Source organism: Lampetra fluviatilis, unplaced genomic scaffold, assembly GCF_964198595.1.
Source record: "Lampetra fluviatilis unplaced genomic scaffold, kcLamFluv1.1 SCAFFOLD_617, whole genome shotgun sequence".
Lineage (NCBI taxonomy): Eukaryota > Metazoa > Chordata > Hyperoartia > Petromyzontiformes > Petromyzontidae > Lampetra > Lampetra fluviatilis.
The window spans coordinates 22,501-44,561 of NW_027621810.1; the positions used below are offsets into that span (position 1 = coordinate 22,501).

The 22,061-nt window shown below is 52.2% G+C and overlaps 1 protein-coding gene across 1 annotated transcript in view; it reads left to right on the forward strand.

Moving 5' to 3' along the window:
* Positions 1 to 22,061, forward strand: part of LOC144955725 (sodium/potassium-transporting ATPase subunit alpha-3-like) — a gene marked incomplete at its 3' end in the record, with an annotated part of 61,784 nt that overhangs the window by 22,115 nt on the left and 17,608 nt on the right. Inside the window, exons 4-10 of the mRNA XM_078885868.1 lie at positions 1,505 to 1,606; positions 2,708 to 2,821; positions 5,255 to 5,389; positions 8,494 to 8,611; positions 13,313 to 13,581; positions 14,671 to 14,869; positions 19,044 to 19,153. Of these exons, the coding sequence (XP_078741994.1) occupies positions 1,505 to 1,606; positions 2,708 to 2,821; positions 5,255 to 5,389; positions 8,494 to 8,611; positions 13,313 to 13,581; positions 14,671 to 14,869; positions 19,044 to 19,153 (1,047 nt within the window). The remainder of the gene's footprint in view (positions 1 to 1,504; positions 1,607 to 2,707; positions 2,822 to 5,254; positions 5,390 to 8,493; positions 8,612 to 13,312; positions 13,582 to 14,670; positions 14,870 to 19,043; positions 19,154 to 22,061) is intronic.

Consider the following 22,061-nt stretch of genomic DNA (forward strand, 5'->3'; position numbering starts at 1 on the left):
ACATAAGGATTTAAAGTGATAGCTCACATAGGGATTTCAATTGATGGCTCACATAGGGATTTCAATTGATAGCTCACATAGGGATTTAAATTGATAGCTCACATAAGGATTTAAATTGATAGCTCACATAGGGATTTAAATTGATAGCTCACATAGGGATTTCAATTGATAGCTCACATAAGGATTTAAATTGATAGCTCACATAGGGATTTCAATTGATAGCTCACATAGGGATTTAAATTGATAGCTCACATAGGGATTTCAATTGATAGCTCACATAGGGATTTCAATTGATAGCTCACATAGGGATTTAAATTGATAGCTCACATCGGGATTTAAATTGATAGCTCACATAGGGATTTAAATTGATAGCTCACATAGGGATTTAAATTGATAGCTCACATAGGGATTTAAATTGATGGCTCACATAGGGATTTAAATTGATAGCTCACATAGGGATTTGAATTGATAGCTCACATAAGGATTTAAATTGCTAGCTCACATAAGGATTTAAAGTGATAGCTCACATAGGGATTTAAATTGATAGCTCACATAGGGATTTAAATTGATAGCTCACATAGGGATTTGAATTGATATCTCACATAAGGATTTAAATTGCTAGCTCACATAAGGATTTAAAGTGATAGCTCACATAGGGATTTAAATTGATAGCTCACATAGGGATTTCAATTGATAGCTCACATAGGGATTTAAATTGATAGCTCACATAGGGATTTAAATTGATAGCGCACAGGCAAGCATTGTAATTCATGGAATGTCTGTACAAATATTGTAATTTCTAGATTGGATAGAACACGTAGTCATGTGGTGAGTGAATGGATCGCATGATTCGTGAATGAATGAGTCGGAGAGGAAATGATTTAAAGAGTGAGTGACTGATTGATTGACTGGTTGACTGACTGGCTGATTTACTGGCTGAGTGACTCATCGACTGAATGACTGGTTGAGTGACTGGACGAGTGACTTTGTGAGTGACTGAGTGACTGAGCGACTGACTGGGTGACTGACTGGGTGGGTGAGTGACTGAGTGCGTGAGTGACTGACTGAGTGACTGACTGAGTGACTGACTTGGTGACTGACTTGGTGACTGACTGGGTGACTGACTGGGTGACTGACTGGGTGAGTGACTGAGTGACTGAGTGACTTTGTGAGTGACTGTGTGATTGAGTGACTGACTGAGTGACTGAGTGACTGACTGGGTGACTGACTGGGTGAGTGACTGAGTGACTGTGTGATTGAGTGACTGACTGGGTGACTGACTGACTGGGTGACTGACTGACTGGGTGACTGACTGGGTGGGTGAGTGACTGAGTGGGTGAGTGACTGACTGACTTAGTGACTGATTGAGTGACTGACTGAGTGACTGACTGCGTGAGTGACTGACTGAGTCACTGACTGAGTGACTGACTGGGTGACTGACTGGGTGACTGACTGAGTGACTGACTGAGTGACTGACTGAGTGACTGACCGAGTCTCTCCCCAGCTGTTTGGAGGCTTCTCCGTGCTGCTCTGGATTGGAGCGATCCTCTGCTTCCTGGCTTACGGCATCCAAGCTGGCACAGAGGACGACCCTTCAGCTGACAACGTGAGACGCCTCCCTCCCTCTCTGTCTGTGTCTCTGTCTGTGTCTCTGTCTGTGTCTCTGTCTGTGTCTCTGTCTGTGTCTCTGTCTGTGTCTCTGTCTGTGTCTCTGTCTCTGTGTCTCTGTCTCTGTGTCTCTGTCTCTGTGTCTCTGTCTCTGTGTCTCTGCCTGTGTCTCTGTCTGTGTCTCTGTCTGTGTCTCTGTCTGTGTCTCTGTGTCTCTGTCTGTGTCTCTGTCTGTGTCTCTGTGTCTGTGTCTCTGTCTGTGTCTCTGTCTGTGTCTCTATCTGTGTCTCACTCTGTGTCTCTGTCTCTGTGTCTCTGTCTCTGTGTCTCTGTCTCTGTGTCTCTGTCTGTGTCTCTGTCTGTGTCTCTGTCTGTGTCTCTGTCTGTGTCTCTGTCTGTGTCACTGTCTGTGTCTCTATCTGTGTCTCTATCTGTGTCTCACTCTGTGTCTCTGTCTCTGTGTCTCTGTCTCTGTGTCTCTGTCTGTGTCTCTGTGTCTCACTCTGTGTCTCTGTGTCTCTGTCTGTGTCTCTCTGTCTCTGTGTCTCTGTCTGTGTCTTTGTGTCTCACTCTGTGTCTCTGTCTCTGTGTCTCTGTCTCTCTGTCTCTGTGTCTCTGTCTCACTCTGTGTCTCTGTCTGTGTCTCTGTCTGTGTCTCTGTGTCTCTATCTGTGTCTGTGTCTCTGTCTGTGTCTCTGTCTGTGTCTCTCTGTCTCTGTGTCTGTGTCTTACCCTGTGTCTCTGTCTGTGTCTCTGTCTGTGTCTCTGTCTGTCTCTGTCTGTGTCTCTGTCTCTCCGTCTGTGTCTCTGTGTCTCTGTGTCTCACTGTGTCTCACTGTGTCTCTCTGTGTCTCTCTGTGTCTCTGTGTCTCTCTGTGTCTCTCTGTGTCTTTCTGTCTCTCACTGTGTCTCTCTGTGTCTCTCTGTGTCTCACTGTCTCTCTGTGTCTCTGTGTCTCTCTGTGTCTCTGTGTCTCTGTGTCTCTCTGTGTCTCACTGTGTCTCTCTGCGTCTCTCTGTGTCTCTCTGTCTCTCTCTCTCTCTCTGTGTCTTTGTCTCACTGTCTCCCTGCCTCCCTGTGTCTCTGTGTGTCTGTGTAGCTCTACCTCGGCGTGGTTCTGTCCGCCGTTGTGATCATCACGGGATGTTTCTCCTACTACCAAGAGGCAAAGAGCTCTCGAATCATGGACTCCTTCAAGAACATGGTTCCCCAGGTGATCGCAATCTACCGGTGCTAAAAGTGGACTTGCTTATCTACCAGTTATGTGATTATTGTTTTTTTTTACCCTATTATTTGGCAACAAAACTGACACCTTTCGATTTAAAGCTTTCGTGACTGCAGGGATTCATCTTCTTGGTTCTTTTGATACTATTTTATTATGTTTAATTTTTATTATTTTTTTATTTCCCTTCTACGTGACTTTACCGAAAGAACCAATAAGAAGAAAACTGACACCTTTTTTACAAGGAGTCATGTTTACATAGACCACAATACCTGCGGTCGTAATGCAAACAAAAAAACACAACTCTGATAATGTATGTGCACTGTCCTTGAAGTTGATTGGTCCACACCCGAGACAGCTTTCCTTAGAGCCTAGTCTCACATGGTCCTTGAAGTTGATTGGTCCACACCCGAGACAGCTTTCCTTAGAGCCTAGTCTCACATGGTCCTTGAAGTTGATTGGTCCACACCCGAGACAGCTTTCCTTAGAGCCTAGTCTCACATGGTCCTTGAAGTTGATTGGTCCACACCCGAGACAGCTTTCCTTAGAGCCTAGTCTCACATGGTCCTTGAAGTTGATTGGTCCACACCCGAGACAGCTTTCCTTAGAGCCTAGTCTCACATGGTCCTTGAAGTTGATTGGTCCACACCCGAGACAGCTTTCCTTAGAGCCTAGTCTCACATGGTCCTTGAAGTTGATTGGTCCACACCCGAGACAGCTTTCCTTAGAGCCTAGTCTCACATGGTCCTTGAAGTTGATTGGTCCACACCCGAGACAGCTTTCCTTAGAGCCTAGTCTCACATGGTCCTTGAAGTTGATTGGTCCACACCCGAGACAGCTTTTCTTAGAGCCTAGTCTCACATGGTCCTTGAAGTTGATTGGTCCACACCCGAGACAGCTTTCCTTAGAGCCTAGTCTCACATGGTCCTTGAAGTTGATTGGTCCACACCCGAGACAGCTTTCCTTAGAGCCTAGTCTCACATGGTCCTTGAAGTTGATTGGTCCACACCCGAGACAGCTTTCCTTAGAGCCTAGTCTCACATGGTCCTTGAAGTTGATTGGTCCACACCCGAGACAGCTTTCCTTAGAGCCTAGTCTCACATGGTCCTTGAAGTTGATTGGTCCACACCCGAGACAGCTTTCCTTAGAGCCTAGTCTCACATGGTCCTTGAAGTTGATTGGTCCACACCCGAGACAGCTTTCCTTAGAGCCTAGTCTCACATGGTCCTTGAAGTTGATTGGTCCACACCCGAGACAGCTTTCCTTAGAGCCTAGTCTCACATGGTCCTTGAAGTTGATTGGTCCACACCCGAGACAGCTTTCCTTAGAGCCTAGTCTCACATGGTCCTTGAAGTTGATTGGTCCACACCCGATACAGCTTTTCTTAGAGCCTAGTCTCACATGGTGTTGGACCAGATGACGGCAAAAGGTTCCAATGGTGTAAATGCTTAACCCCGAGCTCTCATACTCTGATTGTGCATTGTCTTTGAGCTGTGCGCCTTTTGCGGGGTATGTGCGTGTGTGTCTGTGTGTGTGACTGTGTGTGTGTCTGTGTGACTGTGTCTGTGTGTGTGTGTAACTGTGTGTGTGTGACTGTGTGTGTGACTGTGTGTGTGTCTGTGTGTGTCTGTATGTGACTGTGTGTGTGTGTGTCTGTCTGTCTGTGTGTGACTCTGTGTCTGTCTGTCTGTGTGTGACGGTGTGTGTGTGTGTCTGTCTGTGTGTGACTCTGTGTGTCTGTGTGTGTCTGTGTGTGACGGTGTGTGTGTGTCTGTGTGTGTGTGTCTGTGTGTCTGTGTGTGTGTCTGTGTCTGTGTGTCTGTGTGTGTGACTGTGTCTGTGTGTGTGTGTCTGTGTGTGTGTGTGTGTCTGTGTGTGTGTGTGTGTCTGTGTGTGTGACTGTGTCTGTGTGTGTGTCTGTCTGTGTGTGTGACTGTGTCTGTGTGTGTGTGTGTGTCTGTGTGTGTGACTGTGTCTGTGTGTGTGTGTGACTGTGTGTGTGTGTCTGTGTGTGTGACTGTGTCTGTGTGTGTGTGTGACTGTGTCTGTGTGTGTGTGTGTGACTGTGTGTGTGTGTGACTGTGTGTGTGTGTGACTGTGTCTGTGTGTGACTGTGTCTGTGTGTGTGTGTGTGACTGTGTGTGTGTGTCTGTTATAGGTGCTCGCTAACAGCACTTGCCCCTACAGTCTGTTAAGGCTATACGGGGGATCTTTGTGTGTGTGTGTGTGTGTGTCTGTGTGTGTGACTGTGTGTGTGTGTGTGTCTGTGTCTGTGTGTGTGTCTGTGTGTGTGACTGTGTGTGTGTCTGTGTGTGTGTCTGTGTGTGTGTGTGTGTCTGTGTGTGTGTCTGTGTGTGTGTCTGTGTGTGTGACTGTGTGTCTGTGTGTGTGTCTCACTGTCTGTGTGTGTGTGTGTGTCTGTAGCAAGCACTTGTGATCCGCGAGGGAGAGAAGCTGCAGATCAACGCGGTGGAGGTGGTGGCTGGAGACCTGGTCGAGATCAAGGGCGGTGACCGCATCCCGGCTGACCTACGCGTCATCTCGGCTCACGGCTGCAAAGTAGAGACACACGGAGACACACGGAGACACACGGAGACAGACAGAGACACACACAGAGACACACAGAGACACACGGAGACACACAGAGACAGACAGAGACAGACGGAGACACACGGAGACACACAGAGACACACAGAGACACACAGAGAGAGATACAGAGACACACGGAGACACACGGAGACACACAGAGACACACACAGAGACACACAGAGACACACAGAGACACACAGAGACACACAGAGACACACACAGAGAGATACAGAGACACACAGAGACACACAGAGACACACAGAGACACACAGAGACACACAGAGACACACAGAGACACACAGAGACACACAGAGACACACACAGAGAGATACAGAGACACACAGAGACACACAGAGACACACAGAGACACACAGAGACACACGCAGACACACAGAGACACACAGAGACACACACAGAGACACACAGAGACACACACAGAGAGATACAGAGACACACAGAGACACACAGAGACACACGGAGACACACGGAGACACACGGAGACACACAGAGACACACAGAGAGACACACAGAGACACACAGAGACACATAGAGACACACGGAGACACACGGAGACACACGGAGACACACGGAGACACACGGAGACACACAGAGACACATAGAGACACACGGAGACACACGGAGACACACAGAGACACACAGAGAGACACACAGAGACACACAGAGACACATAGAGACACACGGAGACACACGGAGACACACAGAGACACACGGAGACACACGGAGACACACAGAGACACACGGAGACACACGGAGACACACGGAGACACACGGAGACAGACAGAGACACACAGAGACACACAGAGACAGACAGAGACACACGCAGACACACAGAGACACACGGAGACACACGGAGACACACGGAGACACACGGAGACACACGGAGACACACGGAGACACACGGAGACACACAGAGACACAGACACACAGAGACACACACAGAGAGACAGAGACACACAGAGACACACACAGAGAGACAGAGACACACAGAGACACACAGAGACACACAGAGACACAGAGAGACACACACAGAGAGATACAGAGACACACGGAGACACACAGAGACACACACAGAGAGACAGAGACACACAGAGACACACAGAGACACAGAGAGACACACACAGAGAGATACAGAGACACACGGAGACACACAGAGACACACGGAGACACACGGAGACACACGGAGACACACGGAGACACACGGAGACACACGGAGACACACGGAGACACACGGAGACACACGGAGACACACAGAGACACACGGAGACACACGGAGACACACGGAGACACACGGAGACACACACACACAGAGACACACGGAGACACACGGAGACACACAGAGACACACAGAGACACACAGAGACACACAGAGACACACAGAGACACACACAGAGACACACACAGAGACACACAGAGACACACAGAGACACACAGAGACACACACAGAGAGATACAGAGACACACAGAGACACACAGAGACACACAGAGACACACAGAGACACACAGAGACACACAGAGACATACAGAGACACACAGAGAGACACACAGACACACAGAGACACACGGAGACACACGGAGACACACAGAGACACACAGAGACACACAGAGAGACACACAGACACACAGAGACACACAGAGACACACAGAGACACACAGAGACACACAGAGACACACAGAGACACACAGAGAGAGACAGAGACACACAGAGACACACAGAGACACACAGAGACACACAGAAACACACAGAGACACACAGAGACACACAGAGACACACAGAGACACACACAGACACACAGAGACACACAGAGACACACAGAGACACACAGAGACACACAGAGACACACACAGACACACAGAGACACACAGAGACACACAGAGACACACACAGACACACAGAGACACACAGAGACACACACAGAGAGATACAGAGACACACAGAGACACACAGAGACACACAGAGACACACAGAGACACACAGAGACACACAAAGACACACACAGACACACATAGAGAGACAGAGACACACAGAGACACACAGAGACACAGAGAGACACACACAGAGAGATACAGAGACACACAGAGACACACAGAGACACACACAGACACACACAGACACACAGAGAGAGACAGAGACACACAGAGACACACAGAGACACACAGAGACACACAGAGACACAGAGAGAGATACAGAGACAGACAGAGGCACACACAGAGACACACAGACAGAGACACACACAGACAGAGACACACGCAAAGACACACACAGAGAGAGACACACGCAGAGACACACGCAGAGACACACGCAGAGACACACGCAGAGACACGCGCAGAGACACGCGCAGAGACACACGCAGAGACACACGCAGAGACACACGCAGAGACACGCGCAGAGACACGCGCAGAGACACGCGCAGAGACACGCGCAGAGACACGCGCAGAGACACGCGCAGAGACACGCGCAGAGACACGCGCAGAGACACGCGCAGAGACACGCGCAGAGACACGCGCAGAGACACGCGCAGAGACACGCGCAGAGACACGCGCAGAGACACGCGCAGAGACACACGCAGAGACACACACAGAGAGAGACACACTCAGAGACACGCGCAGAGACACACGCAGAGACACACGCAGAGACACACGCAGAGACACACGCAGAGACACACGCAGAGACACACGCAGAGACACACACAGAGACACACACAGAGAGAGACACACGCAGAGACACGCGCAGAGACACACGCAGAGACACACGCAGAGACACACGCAGAGACACACGCAGAGACACACGCAGAGACACACGCAGAGACACACGCAGAGACACACGCAGAGACACACGCAGAGACACACAGAGAGAGAGACACACGCAGAGACACACGCAGAGACACACGCAGAGACACACGCAGAGACACACGCAGAGACACACGCAGAGACACAGACAGAGAGTCAGACTCACACTCGCATTGTCTCTCTCCCCGTGTCTCTCTCCCCGTGTCTTTCTCTCTCCCCGTGTCTCTCTCTCCCCGTGTCTCTCTCCCCGCCGTGTCTCTCTGCAGGTGGACAACTCGTCCCTGACGGGAGAGTCGGAGCCACAGAGTCGCTCCCCAGAATTTACAAACGAGAACCCCCTGGAAACCAAAAACATCGCTTTCTTCTCTACCAACTGTGTCGAAGGTGACACACACAGACACACACACAGACACACACACACACACAGACACACACACACACAGACACACACACACACACAGGCACACACACACACACAGACACACACACACAGACACACAGACACACACACACAGGCACACACAGGAACACACTCAAACACAGACACACACACAGACACACACACAGACACACACACACACACAGACACACACACACACACACAGACACACACACACACACACTCACACACAGACACACACACAGACACACACTCACCCACTCATCCACCCACCCACTCACCCACCAAATTACTCACTCACCCACCCACTCACTCACTCACTGACCCACTCAATCAACCACTCACCCACCCACCAACCCACCCACCAACCCATCAACTTACTCACTCACCCACTGACCCACTCACCCACCCACCCACTCACCCACCCACCCACCCACTCACCCACTCACTCACTCATACTCCCACCCACCCACTCACCCACTCACCCACCCACTCACCCACTCACTCACTCATACTCCCACCCACCCACTCACTCACCCACTCACCCACCCACCCACCCACTCACCCATTCACTCACTCACTCACTGACCCAATCAATCAACCACTCACCCACCCACCAACCCATCAACTTACTCACTCACCCACTGACCCACTCAATCAACCACTCACTCACACACCTACTCACCCATCCACCCCCACCCACTCACTCACCCACTCACACACTCACCCACCCACCCACTCACCCACCCACCCACCCATCCACTCACTCACAAACCCACCCACCCACCCACTCACTCACTTACCCACTCACTCACTCATCAAATTACTCACTTACTGACCCACTCACTCACCCACCCACCCCCCCACCCACCCACCCACACACCCACTGACCCACCCACACACCCCCCACCCACCCACCCATCAACTTACTCACCCACCCACCCTCCCCACCCCTCCCTCACCCCCCCCACAGGCACAGCTCGAGGCGTGGTAGTGAACACCGGTGACCGCACAGTGATGGGTCGCATTGCCACCCTCTCACCCACTCACTCACCCACCCACTCACCCACCCACTCACCCACCCACTCACCCACCCACTCACTCACCCACTCACCCACCCACCCACCCACCCACTCACCCACCCACCCACTCACCCACCCACTCACCCACCCACCCACCCATCAAATTACTCACTCACTGACCAACTCATTCACTCACTCACACACCCACCCACCCACTCACCCACTCACCACCTCACCCACCCACCCATCAAATTACTCACTCACTGACCAACTCACTCACTCACTCACACACTCACCCACCCACTCACTCACTCACCCACCCACCCACCCACCCATCAAATTACTCACTCACTGACCAACTCACTCACTCACACACTCACCCACCCACTCACTCACTCACCCACCCACCCACCCACCCATCAAATTACTCACTCACTGACCAACTCACTCACTCACTCACACACTCACCCACCCACTCACTCACTCACCCACCCACCCACCCACCCATCAAATTACTCACTCACTGACCAACTCACTCACTCACTCACTCACACACTCACCCACCCACTCACTCACTCACCCACCCACCCACCCACCCATCAAATTACTCACTCACTGACCAACTCACTCACTCACTCACACACTCACCCACCCACTCACTCACTCACCCACCCACCCACCCACCCATCAAATTACTCACTCACTGACCAACTCACTCACTCACTCACACACTCACCCACCCACTCACTCACTCACCCACCCACCCACCCACCCACCCATCAAATTACTCACTCACTGACCAACTCACTCACTCACTCACTCACACACTCACCCACCCACTCACCCACTCACCACCTCACCCACCCACCCATCAAATTACTCACTCACTGACCAACTCACTCACTCACACACTCACCCACCCACTCACTCACTCACCCACCCACCCACCCACCCATCAAATTACTCACTCACTGACCAACTCACTCACTCACTCACACACTCACCCACCCACTCACTCACTCACCCACCCACCCACCCACCCATCAAATTACTCACTCACTGACCAACTCACTCACTCACTCACACACTCACCCACCCACTCACTCACTCACCCACCCACCCACCCACCCACCCATCAAATTACTCACTCACTGACCAACTCACTCACTCACTCACTCACACACTCACCCACCCACTCACTCACTCACCCACCCACCCATCAAATTACTCACTCACTGACCAACTCACTCACTCACTCACTCACACACTCACCCACCCACTCACTCACTCACCCACCCACCCACCCACCCATCAAATTACTCACTCACTGACCAACTCACTCACTCACTCACACACTCACCCACCCACTCACTCACTCACCCACCCACCCACCCACCCATCAAATTACTCACTCACTGACCAACTCACTCACTCACTCACACACTCACCCACCCACTCACTCACTCACCCACCCACCCACCCACCCATCAAATTACTCACTCACTGACCAACTCACTCACTCACTCACACACTCACCCACCCACTCACTCACTCACCCACCCACCCACCCACCCACCCATCAAATTACTCACTCACTGACCAACTCACTCACTCACTCACACACTCACCCACCCACTCACTCACTCACCCACCCACCCACCCACCCATCAAATTACTCACTCACTGACCAACTCACTCACTCACTCACACACTCACCCACCCACTCACTCACTCACCCACCCACCCACCCACCCATCAAATTACTCACTCACTGACCAACTCACTCACTCACTCACACACTCACCCACCCACTCACTCACTCACCCACCCACCCACCCACCCACCCACCCATCAAATTACTCACTCACTGACCAACTCACTCACTCACTCACACACTCACCCACCCACTCACTCACTCACCCACCCACCCACCCACCCATCAAATTACTCACTCACTGACCAACTCACTCACTCACTCACACACTCACCCACCCACTCACTCACTCACCCACCCACCCACCCACCCACCCACCCATCAAATTACTCACTCACTGACCAACTCACTCACTCACTCACACACTCACCCACCCACTCACCCACTCACCACCTCACCCACCCACCCATCAAATTACTCACTCACTGACCAACTCACTCACTCACACACTCACCCACCCACTCACTCACTCACCCACCCACCCACCCACCCATCAAATTACTCACTCACTGACCAACTCACTCACTCACTCACACACTCACCCACCCACTCACTCACTCACCCACCCACCCACCCACCCATCAAATTACTCACTCACTGACCAACTCACTCACTCACTCACACACTCACCCACCCACTCACTCACTCACCCACCCACCCACCCACCCATCAAATTACTCACTCACTGACCAACTCACTCACTCACTCACACACTCACCCACCCACTCACTCACTCACCCACCCACCCACCCACCCATCAAATTAATCACTCACTGACCAACTCACTCACTCACTCACACACTCACCCACCCACTCACTCACTCACCCACCCACCCACCCACCCATCAAATTACTCACTCACTGACCAACTCACTCACTCACTCACTCACACACTCACCCACCCACTCACTCACTCACCCACCCACCCACCCACCCATCAAATTACTCACTCACTGACCAACTCACTCACTCACTCACACACTCACCCACCCACTCACTCACTCACCCACCCACCCACCCACCCATCAAATTACTCACTCACTGACCAACTCACTCACTCACTCACACACTCACCCACCCACTCACTCACTCACCCACCCACCCATCAAATTACTCACTCACTGACCAACTCACTCACTCACTCACTCACACACTCACCCACCCACTCACTCACTCACCCACCCACCCACCCACCCACCCATCAAATTACTCACTCACTGACCAACTCACTCACTCACACACTCACCCACCCACTCACCCACTCACCCACCCACTCACCCACTCACTCACCCACCCACCCACCCACCCACTCACTCACTCACTCACTCACCCACTCACCCACTCACTCATACTCCCACCCACCAACTCACCCATCCACTCACCCACCCACACACCCACTGACCCACCCACACACCCACCCACTCACTCCCCACCCCCTCCCTCACCCCCCCACAGGCACAGCGCGAGGCGTGGTGGTGAACACCGGTGACCGCACAGTGATGGGTCGCATTGCCACCCACTCACCCACTCACTCACCCACCCACTCACCCACCCACTCACCCACCCACTCACCCACCCACTCACTCACCCACTCACTGACCCACCAAATTACTCACCCACCCACCCACTCACCCACCCACCCACCCACTCAGTCACTCATACTCCCACCCATCCACTCACCCACTCACTCACTCATACTCCCATCCATCCACTCACCCACTCACTCACCCACCCACTCACCCACCCACCAACTTATTCACCCACCCACTCACCCACCCACTCACCCACCCACACACCCACTGACCCACCCACACACCCACTCACCCACCCACCAACTCACCCATCCACCCACCCACCCACACACCCACTGACCCACCCACTCACCCACCCACCCACCCATCAACTTACTCACCCACCCACCCTCCCCACCCCTCCTCACCCCCCCACAGGCACAGCTCGAGGCGTGGTGGTGAACACCGGTGACCGCACAGTGATGGGTCGCATCGCCACCCTCGCCTCTGGCCTCGAGGTGGGACGCACTCCAATTGCCGTCGAGATCGAGCACTTCATCCACATCATCACCGGGGTGGCCGTCTTCCTGGGGGTCTCCTTTTTCGTGCTGTCGCTCATCCTGGGCTACAACTGGCTGGAGGCGGTCATCTTCCTCATCGGAATCATCGTGGCCAACGTGCCGGAGGGTCTGCTCGCTACCGTCACTGTGAGTTGAGGAGAGGGGGGGAGGGGGGAGTGAGTTGTTGTCAGCGTAGTCGTGACAAGGATCATCGTCGTGACAGTCACCCACTCACTGGCTCACTCACTTACTCATCCACTCACTCACCCACTCACTCACCCACTCACTCACTCACCCACTCACCCACCAACTCACTCACTCACCCACTCACTCACCCACCAACTCACTCACTCACCGACTCACCCACTCACTCACTCACTTACTCACTCACACACTTACTTACTCACACACCCACCCACTCACTCACTTACTCACCCACTCACCCACCCACCCACTCACCAACCCACCCACCCACCCACTCGTCCACCCATCCACTCACCCAACCAACTCACCCACCCACTCCCCCACCCACTCACTCACCCACTCACTCACTCACTCACTCACTTACTCACCCACTCCCCCACCCACTCACTCACCTACTCACTCACTCACTTACTCACCCACCCACTCACTCACCCACTCACTCACCCACTCACCCACCCACTCACCCACCAACCCCCCCCACCCACCACCCACTCACTAACTCACTCACCTTCAACCCACTCACTCACCTACTCACTCACTCACTTACTCACCCACCCACCACCCCCCCCACTCATCCACTCACCCACTCACTCACCCACTCACCCACCCCCCACCCACTCACCCACCCACCCACTCACTCACCCCCACCCACTCACTCACCCCCCCCCCCCCACCCACTCACTCACAACCCCACCCCACCCACCCATCCACTCACTCACTCACCCACTCACCCACCCACCCACTCACCCACTCACCCACCCACCCACTCACTCACTCACCCACTCACCTCCCCACTCACCCACTCACTCACTCACCCACCCACCCACTCACTCACCCAACTCACCCACCCACCCACTCACTCACTCACCCACTCACCTCCCCACTCACCCACTCACCCACTCACTCACTCACTCACCCACTCACCCACCCACCCACTCACCCACTCACCCACCCACCCACCCCCCCACCCCCCCACCCCCCACCCCCACCCCCCCACCCCACCCACCACCCCCCACCACCACCCCCCACCAGGTCTGCCTGACGCTGACTGCCAAGCGCATGGCCAAGAAGAACTGCCTAGTGAAGAACCTGGAGGCGGTGGAGACGCTGGGATCCACCTCCACCATCTGCTCGGACAAGACGGGGACCCTCACGCAGAACCGCATGACGGTGGCGCACATGTGGTTCGACAACCAGATCCACGAGGCGGACACCACAGAGGATCAGTCAGGTAGGTGGTGGTGGTGGTGGTGGTGATGGTAGTAGTGATGATGGTGGTGGTGATGATGGTGGTGGTGGTGGTGGTTCGACAACCAGATCCACGAGGCGGACACCACAGAGGATCAGTCAGGTAGGTGTGGTGGTGGTGGTGATGGTGATGATGGTAGTGGTAGGGGTGGTGGTGATGATGGTGGTGGTGGTGGTGGTGGTTCGACAACCAGATCCACGAGGCGGACACCACAGAGGATCAGTCAGGTAGGTGTGGTGGTGATGGTGGTGGTGGTGGTGGTAGTGGTGGTGGTGGTGGTGGTGATGGTGGTGATGGTGGTGATGGTGATAGTGGTGGTGGTAGTGGTGGTAGTGATGATGGTGATGGTGGTAGTAGTGGTGGTGGTGGTGGTGGTGATGGTGGTGATGGTAGTGGTAGTGATGACGGTGGTAGTCATGATGGTGGTGGTAGTGGTGGTGATGGTGATAGTGGTGGTGATAGTGGTGGTGGTAGTGGTGGTAGTGATGATGGTGATGGTGGTAGTAGTGGTGGTGGTGGTGGTGGTGATGGTGGTGATGGTAGTGGTAGTGATGACGGTGGTAGTCATGATGGTGGTGGTAGTGGTGGTGATGGTGATAGTGGTGGTGGTAGTGGTGGTGGTAGTAGTAGTAGTGGTGATGGTGGTGGTAGTGGTGGTTCGACAACCAGATCCACGAGGCGGACACCACAGAGGATCAGTCAGGTACCTGTGGTGGTGATGGTGGTGGTGGTGATGGTGGTGGTGGTGGTGGTAGTGGTAGTGATGACGGTGGTGGTGATGGTAGTGGTGGTAGTGATGATAGTGGTGGTGATGGTGGTGGTGGTAGTAGTAGTAGTGGTGGTAGTGGTAGTGGTGGTAGTGATGATGGTGATGGTGGTGGTGGTAGTGGTGGTAGTGGTAGTGATGACGGTGGTGATGGTAGTGGTGATGGTGATGGTGGTGGTGGTGGTGATGGTGATGGTGATGATGGTGGTAGTGATAGTGGTGGTGATGGTGGTAGTGGTAGTAGTGATGATGGTGATGGTGGTGGTGGTAATAGTGATGGTGGTGGTGGTGGTAGTGGTGGTGGTGGTGGTGGTGGTGATGGTGATGATGGTGGTGGTAGTGTTAGTGGTGGTGATGGTGGTAGTGGTAGTGGTGGTGATGATGGTGATGATGGTGGTGGTGGTGGTAGTAGTGATAGTGGTGGTGGTTCGATAACCAGATCCACGAGGCCGATACTACAGAGGATCAGTCAGGTACCGGTGGTGGTGGTAGTGGTGATGGTGGTGGTGGTAGTGATGGTGGTGATGATGGTAGTGGTGGTAATGGTGATGGTGGTGGTGGTAGTGGTGATGGTGGTGGTGGTGGTGGTGGTGGTAGTGGTGATGGTGGTGGTAGTGGTGATGGTGGTGGTGGTAGTGATGGTGGTGATGATGGTGGTGGTGGTAGTGATGATGGTGATGATGGTGGTGGTGGTGGTAGTGGTGATGGTGGTGGTGGTAGTGATGGTGGTGATGATGGTAGTGGTGGTAATGGTGATGGTGGTGGTGGTGGTAGTGGTGGTAGTGGTGATGGTGGTGGTGGTAGTGGTGATGGTGGTGGTGGTAGTGGTGATGGTGGTGGTGGTGGTAGTGGTGATGGTGGTGGTGGTGGTAGTGGGGATGGTGGTGGTGGTAGTGATGGTGGTGATGATGGTAGTGGTGGTAATGGTGATGGTGGTGGTGGTGGTAGTGGTGGTAGTGGTGATGGTGGTGGTGGTAGTGGTGGTAGTGATGGTGGTGATGATGGTAGTGGTGATGGTGGTGGTGGTAGTGGTGATGGTGGTGGTGGTAGTGGTGATGGTAGTGGTGATGGTGGTGGTGGTGGTAGTGGTGATGGTGATGGTAGTGGTGGTGGTAGTGGTGATGGTAGTGGTGATGGTGGTGGTGGTAGTGGTGATGGTGATGGTGGTGGTGATGTGTGTCTCTGTGTCTCTCTGCCTCACTGTGTCTTTCTCTCTGTCTCTCTCTCTCCCTCTGTGTCTCTCTCTGTCTCTGTCTCTCTGTCTCTGTCTCTCTCTGTCTCTGTCTCTCTCTCACTGTGTCTCTCTCTGTCTCTCTCTCTGTCTCTCTCTGTGTGTCTCTGTGTCTCTCTCTGTGTCTCTCTGTGTGTGTCTCTCTGCCTCACTGTGTCTCTCTGCCTCACTGTGTCTCTCTCTCTCTCTCTGTGTATCTGTCTCACTGTGTCTCTCTGTCTCTGTGTCTCCCTGTCTCTGTGTCTCTCTCCCTGTCTCTGTGGCTCTCTCCCTGTCTCTGTGTCTCTCTCTCTGTCTCACTGTGTCTCTCTGTGTGTCTCTCTCCCTGTCTCTGTGTCTCTCTAGGCCTGGCGTTCGACAAGAGCTCTGCTACATGGACTTCTCTGTCTCACTGTGTCTCTCTCTGTGTCTCTCTGTGTCTCTCTCTCTGTGTCTCTCTGTCTCACTGTGTCTCTCTCTGTGTCTCTCTGTGTCTCTCTCTCTGTGTCTCTCTGTCTCACTGTGTCTCTCTCTGTATCTCTCTGTGTCTCTCTCTCTGTGTCTCTCTGCCTCACTGTGTCTCTCTCTCTCCCTGTGTCTCCCTGTCTCTGTGTCTCTCTCTCTGTGTCTCTCTCTGTGTCTCCCTGTCTCTGTGTGTCTCTCTCTGTGTCTCTCTCTCCCTGTCTCTGTGTCTCTCTCTCTCTGTGTCTCTGTGTCTCTGTGTGTCTCTCTGTCTCTGTGTCTCTCTCTCTCTCTCTGTGTCTCTGTGTCTCTCTCTCCCACTGTGTCTCTCTCTGTCTCTGTCTCACTGTGTCCCTCTCTCTGTCTCTCTCTCTGTCTCTGTGTCTCTCTCTGTCTCTGTGTGTCTCTCTCTCTGTCTCACTGTGTCTCTCTCACTGTGTCTCTCTGTGTCTCTCTCTCTGTGTCTCTCTGTCTCACTGTGTCTCTCTCTCTGTGTCTCTCTCTCTGTGTCTCACTGTGTCCCTCTCTCTGTCTCTCTCTCTGTCTCTGTGTCTCTCTCTGTCTCTGTGTGTCTCTCTCTCTGTCTCACTGTGTCTCTCTCACTGTGTCTCTCTGTGTCTCTCTCTCTGTGTCTCTCTGTCTCACTGTGTCTCTCTCTCTGTGTCTCTCTCTCTGTGTCTCTCTGTGTCTCTCTCTCTGTGTCTCTCTCTCTGTGTCTCTCTGCCTCACTGTGTCTCTCTCTCTCCCTGTGTCTCCCTGTCTCTGTGTCTCTCCCTCTCTCTGTGTCTCTCTCTCTGTGTCTCTCTGCCTCACTGTGTCTCTCTCTCTCCCTGTGTCTCCCTGTCTCTGTGTCTCTCCCTCTCTCTGTGTCTCTCTCTCTGTATCTCTCTGTGTCTCTCCCTCTCTCTGTGTCTCTCTCTCTGTATCTCTCTGTGTCTCTCTGTCTCACTGTGTCTCTCTCTCTGTGTCTCTCTGTGTCTCTCTCTCTGTGTATCTCTCTGTGTGTCTCTCTCTCTCTGCCTCACTGTGTCTCTCTGTGTGTGTCTCCCTGTCTCTGTGTCTCTCTAGGCCTGGCGTTCGACAAGAGCTCTGCTACATGGACTTCTTTGGCTCACTGTGTCTCTCTGTGTCTCTCTCTGTGTGTCTCTGTGTCTGTGTGTCTCTCTCCCTGTCTCTGTGTCTCTCTAGGCCTGGCGTTCGACAAGAGCTCTGCTACATGGACTTCTTTGGCTCACTGTGTCTCTCTGTGTCTCTCTCTGTGTGTCTCTGTGTCTGTGTGTCTCTCTCCCTGTCTCTGTGTCTCTCTAGGCCTGGCGTTCGACAAGAGCTCTGCTACATGGACTTCTTTGGCTCACTGTGTCTCTCTGTGTCTCTCTCTGTGTGTCTCTGTGTCTGTGTGTCTCTCTCCCTGTCTCTGTGTCTCTCTAGGCCTGGCGTTCGACAAGAGCTCTGCTACATGGACTTCTTTGGCTCACTGTGTCTCTCTGTGTCTCTCTCTGTGTGTCTCTGTGTCTGTGTGTCTCTCTCCCTGTCTCTGTGTCTCTCTAGGCCTGGCGTTCGACAAGAGCTCTGCTACATGGACTTCTCTGGCTCACTGTGTCTCTCTGTGTCTCTCTCTCTGTCTCTCTGTGTCTCTCTCTCTGTGTGTCTCTCTCCCTGTCTCTGTGTCTCTCTCTCTGCCTCACTGTCTCTCTCTCCCTGTCTCTGTGTCTCTCTAGGCCTGGCGTTCGACAAGAGCTCTGCTACATGGACTTCTTTGGCTCGCGTCGCCTCGCTCTGTAACCGCGCCGTCTTCAAGGGAGGCCAGGATGGACTCCCCATCCTCAAGGTAAAACACAACACAACATCATCATCATCATCACCATCAATACCATCATCACCATCACCATCATTATCATCATCACCATCATCACCATCAATACCATCATCACCATCACCATCATTATCATCATCACCATCATTATCATCATCACCATCAACATCACCAACATCACCACTATCACCATCAACATCAGCAACATCATTATCATCATCACCATCATCATCACCATCATTATCATCATCACCACCATCATCATCATCATCACCACTATCATCATCAACATTACCACCATCACCACCATCACCACCATCACCACTATCACCACTATCAACATTACCAACATCATCATCACCAACATCAACATCACCATCATCATTGCCACCATCAACATCACCATCAACATCACCAACATCATCATCACCAACATCACAATCATCATTGCCACTATCATCATCACCATCACCACCATCAACATCACCACCATCAACACAATCACCACCATCATCACCAGCACCACCACCATCACCACCACCATTACCATCACCACCACCATCAACATCACCGTCATCACCAACATCACCATCACCACCACCATCACCATCAACATTCTAGATTTGAATCTTTCGTGACTGCAAGAATTCGTACTCTTAGTTTTTTTTTTCCGGTAAAGTCACCGTGTAGGTAAAAAAATGTAAATTAATTAAAGTAAAATAAAACAAATTAAAAAATTCACGACGTTTCGGAAGCAACACAAGCCTCCGTCTTCAGGTGGAACCGTCATCACCACCATCACCACCATCACCATTATCATCAACACCATCATCATTATCACCACCACCATCACCACCACCATCATCATCACCACTACCACCATCAACATCATTATCATCACCACCATCACCACCACCATCATCATCACCACTACCACCATCAACATCATTATCATCACCACCATCACCACCACCATCATCATCACCACTACCACCATCAACATCATTATCATCACCACCATCACCACCACCATCATCATCACCACTACCACCATCAACATCATTATCATCACCACCATCACCACCACCATCATCATCACCACTACCACCATCAACATCATTATCATCACCACCATTACCACCACCATCATCATCACCACTACCACCATCAACATCATTATCATCACCACCATCACCACCACCATCATCATCACCACTACCACCATCAACATCATTATCATCACCACCATCACCACCACCATCATCATCACCACTACCACCATCAACATCATTATCATCACCACCATCACCACCACCATCATCATCACCACTACCACCATCAACATCATTATCATCACCACCATCACCACCACCATCATCATCACCACTACCACCATCAACATCATTATCATCACCACCATCACCACCACCATCATCATCACCACTACCACCATCAACATCATTATCATCACCACCATCACCACCACCATCATCATCACCACTACCACCATCAACATCATTATCATCACCACCATCACCACCACCATCATCATCACCACTACCACCATCAACATCATTATCATCACCACCATCACCACCACCATCATCATCACCACTACCACCATCAACATCATTATCATCACCACCATCACCACCACCATCATCATCACCACTACCACCATCAACATCATTATCATCACCACCATTACCACCACCATCATCATCACCACTACCACCATCAACATCATTATCATCACCACCATCACCACCACCATCATCATCACCACTACCACCATCAACATCATTATCATCACCACCATCACCACCACCATCATCATCACCACTACCACCATCAACATCATTATCATCACCACCATCACCACCACCATCATCATCACCACTACCACCATCAACATCATTATCATCACCACCATCACCACCACCATCATCATCACCACTACCACCATCAACATCATTATCATCACCACCATCATCATCACCACCACCACCATCACCACCATCATTATCATCATCACCACCATCATCATCACCACTACCACCATCAACATCATTATCATCACCACCATCATCATCACCATCCTCAACATCATTATCATCACCACCATCATCACCACCATCATCATCACCACTACCACCATCAACATCATTATCATCACCACCATCATCATTATCACCACCACCATCACCACCATCATTATCATCACCACCACCATCATCATCACCACTACCACCATCAACATCATTATCATCACCATCATCACCACCACCATCACCATCATCACCACCATCACCACCACCACCACCAGCAACACCAACATCTCTCTGTCTCTCCCACTGTGTCTCTGTCTCTCTGTGTCTCTGTCTCACTGTGTCTCTGTGTCTCTGTCTCTGTCTCTCTCCCACTGTGTCTCTCTCCCACTGTGTCTCTGTGTCTCTGTCTCACTGTGTCTCTGTGTCTCTGTCTCACTGTGTCTCTCTCTGTGTCTCTGTCCCACTGTGTCTCTGTGTCTCTCTCTCTCCCACTGTGTCTCTCTCCCACTGTCTCTCTGTCTCACTGTGTCTCTGTGTCTCTGTGTCTGTCCCACTGTGTCTCTCTCCCACTGTCTCTCTGTCCCACTGTGTCTCTGTGTCTCTGTCTCTCTGTCTCACTGTGTCTCTGTCTCACTGTGTGTCTCTGTCTCACTGTGTCTCACTGTGTCTCACTGTGTCTCTGTGTCTCTGTGTCTCTGTCTCCGTAGCGAGACGTGGCTGGCGATGCGAGCGAGTCTGTGTCTCTCTCCCACTGTCTCACCGTATCTCTGTCTCACTGTCTCACTGTGTCTCTCTCCCACTGTCTCACCGTCTCTCTGTCTCACTGTCTCACTGTGTCTCTCTCCCACTGTCTCACTGTCTCACTGTCTCTG